This window comes from Prosopis cineraria, unplaced genomic scaffold (genome assembly GCF_029017545.1).
Source record: "Prosopis cineraria cultivar Desert tree isolate PC_DT_omini unplaced genomic scaffold, ASM2901754v1 PC7, whole genome shotgun sequence".
In the NCBI taxonomy this organism is placed as follows: Eukaryota; Viridiplantae; Streptophyta; class Magnoliopsida; order Fabales; family Fabaceae; genus Prosopis; species Prosopis cineraria.
Window position 1 is genome coordinate 6,241,722 of NW_026555338.1, and position 4,118 is coordinate 6,245,839.

At 34.4% G+C, this 4,118-nt stretch overlaps 1 protein-coding gene across 2 annotated transcripts; it reads left to right on the forward strand.

Moving 5' to 3' along the window:
- The first annotated feature begins 213 nt into the window (after positions 1–213).
- On the forward strand, positions 214–3,465 carry LOC129315173 (uncharacterized). 2 transcript variants are annotated; one of them, XM_054958730.1, is made up of 4 exons: positions 214–349; positions 776–928; positions 1,858–2,141; positions 2,786–3,465. In XM_054958730.1, exons 2-4 carry the CDS (start codon positions 809–811, stop codon positions 3,306–3,308), a joined length of 927 nt encoding a protein of 308 aa, XP_054814705.1. In that variant the 5' UTR covers positions 214–349; positions 776–808; the 3' UTR covers positions 3,309–3,465. The 2 variants fall into 2 exon arrangements, with proteins under 2 accessions (XP_054814705.1, XP_054814704.1); XM_054958729.1 differs by having other exon boundaries at positions 277–928.
- The last annotated feature ends 653 nt before the right edge of the window (positions 3,466–4,118 follow it).

The window sequence follows — 4,118 nt, forward strand, 5'->3', positions numbered from 1 at the left end:
TTTTTAGAATTTAATATCTGAGATTTAAGTTAAATTAATTGATCATTTTGAGACATTTCTATCATCTTTCAAAATTAATTTCACAAAAACAGTATTTAAATATGATTAATTATAATTAAAACCACTCATATTAATTAATTATTTTTATAATGAATTATATCAAGTAAAACAGGAAATCCGCCTCCGTTAACCTACTCTACTAATTTAGCCAATGTATTCTTCAAGTTGAGCTTCTTGTTCTATTCTTCTTCTTTGGTGCTTGTATCTTCGGCACTTAACGGTGGCCATGGCTTTTTGTTGAAAGGAAAAGGGAGACATTGCCATCTCTGATCGAGTGCAAAATAAAAAAGTGAGCTGCTATTATTGACCTTTCAATTAAATTCTCTGTGAAATTCTTTTACATTCTCTTATTTTGGGATTATTGGCCATAAATTTGGGTAGCGATTCTGATTTATAATCGAATTGGAAGTGTTATTTGAATAACAACGGAGGAACCGCTTGTGTGGTAACATGGCCTTTGAATTTCTGGTTATGTTTCACTATATCCATTCATTCCATTATGAAGGAATTGTTGATAGCAAAATTTTGGAAGGTGTTAGTTACAGAACTGAGGGCAGCAAGTTGAACAGATGTGGCCCCTTCTTTCGTTGTCTGATTGGAGTTCTTCCTAGTTCTGTAATTCAGTCGAATACTGGGCCCCAACCTTATTCCATGCTCTGAGATATTTCCGTCTCTCTCTTGGTATTTAAAAGGCTGGCGTTTATTGGTGGCACAGGAAAGGAACAAGAAAAACAAGAAGAAGAAGAAGATGGGGTTAGCATCACTTGTCATCGATTCAGTATGCCCTCCGATAAATATCACAAGGCCTCCGCGTAATCACTGCCGCTTCCTCTCAACTTTCACATCTCCCCTTCTCGGCCCCTTTTCAGTATGTTCTTCGTAGCATTCACTCTATATACTATTTGTTAGATCTGTTTCTGAGATTCTCACTTGAATTTTTCTTTTACAGTCAAGTGGGAATCTCTAATACAATTGTTAGTTGCTTAATGTCAGATTAAAAAATTGTGGTGGATATATTATTCCTTGACGATATATTTTACACACATTTGTTTTTAAATTGAAACTGTTTTGAATCTTGGATTTCCCATGCTTGTGCTTGTCTAAATTTTTGTGTTTTGAGCATTAAGCTGCCCAAGATGCAGATTACAGTTTATAAACTAGGATTATTAGGTTGTCAACACTTAAGGAAAATATTATAATGCTATTAAAATGGGACAAACCTTCAAAATTGTAGTTACCTTGTAGACGGATATCAAAATTTTTTCCCTTCATCCAGTTACAGTTGAATGAAGGTTATCAAGCTGGATTTCAAAATGTGGCTACACTTCAAATGGAGGTTAGGTCCAATTGAAATGGCTAGCCTAAGTTTAGTATCTGACCATACCTCAAACAGGATTACTTCCATTAAGAAGACACCAATGCGCAATTAAAAAATGTGGCCAGACTAGGTACTCATCAAATTAGAGTTAATCCCGAGTTCCAATGGTTTCTTCTTGAAGGGTCTAAGAAATTGACTATGTGATTTTGGATATGTAAAACCATCAGCTGAATGCTGCATTGGATCAAGATAAGTGTTGTTGTTAATTTTCCCACGATTCAACTGTTTTCCCCCCCAAATTATGAACTTTTTTCTTGTATATATGAAGACATGCGTATTTGATTCCCTTTCAAGCAAGGGTATCCTCTTGAAGGGAAAAAATTTCTTCATCATTCCTAAAATAACTTATGGCTAGCAGCCTTCTTTTGTACCATTTGAATATGCAAGCTTTTTACTATAATTCTTCAGCTTGTTTCCAGAAAAAGTGCAATCAGAGTCTTCGAAAATCTGTTAAACACTTTGCAGACCAAAAAATAGCATGTAGCTTACTGAAGGTCGAAGATGATCCAAATGATGAAGCATGTGAATTAGTCAGCGGAGTGGAGGTGTCGCTTGGGGAGTTTGAAGATAGTATCCAAGCTTATCTCTTCCAGGCAGTCAAAAACAATAATGAAACTGGCATATTGCTTCTTTCAGATATTTTTGGCTTCGAGGATTCTTTCACGAGAGACTTTGCATATCGTATTGCTTGCAATGGCTACAAGTATGTTCCTCAGATTCAAGTTAGTATCAATCTTTAATTTTCAAAATTGCAATTTGATTTTAGGGTTAGTTATACTTTACCCCCTTTGGTTAGTTGCAGAATCAATTTGTCTTTGTCATTTATTAATTATCAGTTGCCATTTAATCACTCTGGTATTTTCATCCAAATTATAACAAAATTAACTATACGAGTGTTTAAACAACGAAATATTTCATTATTGAAATGTCCAATTCATACCCTTTTTTTTGGAGTATCTTCATAGTATTTCTTCTTGATATTAGTACTAGCTTCAAAATGTTATCGAAATATTTAAGATACAAGGTCTCATTTATCATTCAGATATCACTATTTTCATTCTCTCTCATTCTCCATTTCGGGTCCGAGCTAAACCAAAGTAGTATATACATGCAGAAATGAAAACGTTCATACTTTAACACCATTATAGCATGAAAAAATAACAAAAAAAAAATATTACACAATGGGGAGAATTGGTAATGAAATGAACTGTAGGAGAATAGGATGAAACAGACAAAATGATTTTAGAATAAATTAAAGAAAGAAAATTATTCTCAATTGTGCGTTGGATCATTCCCTGGTAGAAGAATTCATTAGCCTATTATCTTATCTTGTGCATAAAATTGCAGCGTCCTAGTTCCAGACTTATTTCGTGGAAACCCATGGTCAAGGGATCGGCCGGAGGCTATGTTTGAAGAGTGGATTGCTATACAAAGCCACGAGAGAATCATTAAAGACATATGGAGGTGGACAAAATGGATGGCTGATGAATTCATGGCCGCGGGAATTCCAAAAATACTTGGCATTGTAGGTTTCTGCTTCGGAGGCAGTCGGGTGTTAGAGGTGCTAGCACAAGACAATGGTGCTTGTTTTGGAGCAGGAGTCTCCTTTTATGGAACAAGGATGCAATCCCTGGATGTTTCTGATGTAAAAGTTCCTGTGTTGTTTATTTTAGGGGACAATGACCCACTTTGTACTGTGAGTGATGTACAGAATATTGACAAGAAAATTCATGGAGGTTCTAAAGTAGTGATATTCCAAGGTAGAGGTCATGGATTTGCCCACAGGCCTGGATCACCTGAAGAGGATGCTGATGCTGAGAAAGCCTTCATGATTATGAGGGAGTGGCTATATGATAACTTGGTTATGTAAATGAAATGGTTCTGCTTCTATGAGAGCATATTCCTAATACTAGGGTCCTAACATGTACATGGATGCTTGAGATTGTAGTCTCACTTTTACTCACTGCAAATAACTTTTTGAAGAGCTAGTTTATGAATGTGCATATCACCACTCAACATATTTCTTTCTCAAATGGGTCATATATGATTGTCAAGTCCAACTAGAATAACTTTCTCAAAAGTGTTTCCAATATTCACACAGAATCAAATTTGAGATTTCGCATTTAAACAATCATAGTTCTTTTCAATATTACATTAATACCTATGCTTGTTACTGGTTACATATCATTTTAAGGACATAAATACAAAAATCAAATCCATCCCAAAGCAAGATGACTATAAAAACTAATTAAATCCTTCTCAAAGCAAGATGACTAAAAAACTAGCAAACTAATCTATGAAATAGGAAACTAAACAAGATGACTGGAAAACAAGAAAGCAAAACAAAATGGGCAATTAAGAGAACAAACTAAAAATCTTCATTAAAAAATGGCAGAAAGACATATAATTTCATAATTTGATAAGCACCTATTCATATGACTTGAGAAAAAAGTTTGGACTGGTTGGCCAATAAAAAAATAGGGTTAAAGGGCAAAAATATTCATGAACATTTTCTCCAGGGAGCACCTAAAAATGCTTAAATAAAAGACAATGCAAGAATGCTCATAATGTTGGTGAAATAAATGCAAAAATACATAAACCATTAAATTTGACTATTTACAATTGCACTTTAATTACTGTTCATATTCTTCAATTTTCATGCGCCATTATAATACTTTTT

Coding starts and splice junctions, on each gene's coding strand:
- LOC129315173 (XM_054958730.1), top strand. CDS start 809: ATGGGGTTAGCATCACTTGTCATCGATTCAGTATGCCCTCCGATAAAT. Junction 929..1,857: donor CCCTTCTCGGCCCCTTTTCA/GTATGTTCTTCG, acceptor GCTTGTTTCCAG/AAAAAGTGCAATCAGAGTCT. Junction 2,142..2,785: donor ATTGCTTGCAATGGCTACAA/GTATGTTCCTCA, acceptor ATAAAATTGCAG/CGTCCTAGTTCCAGACTTAT.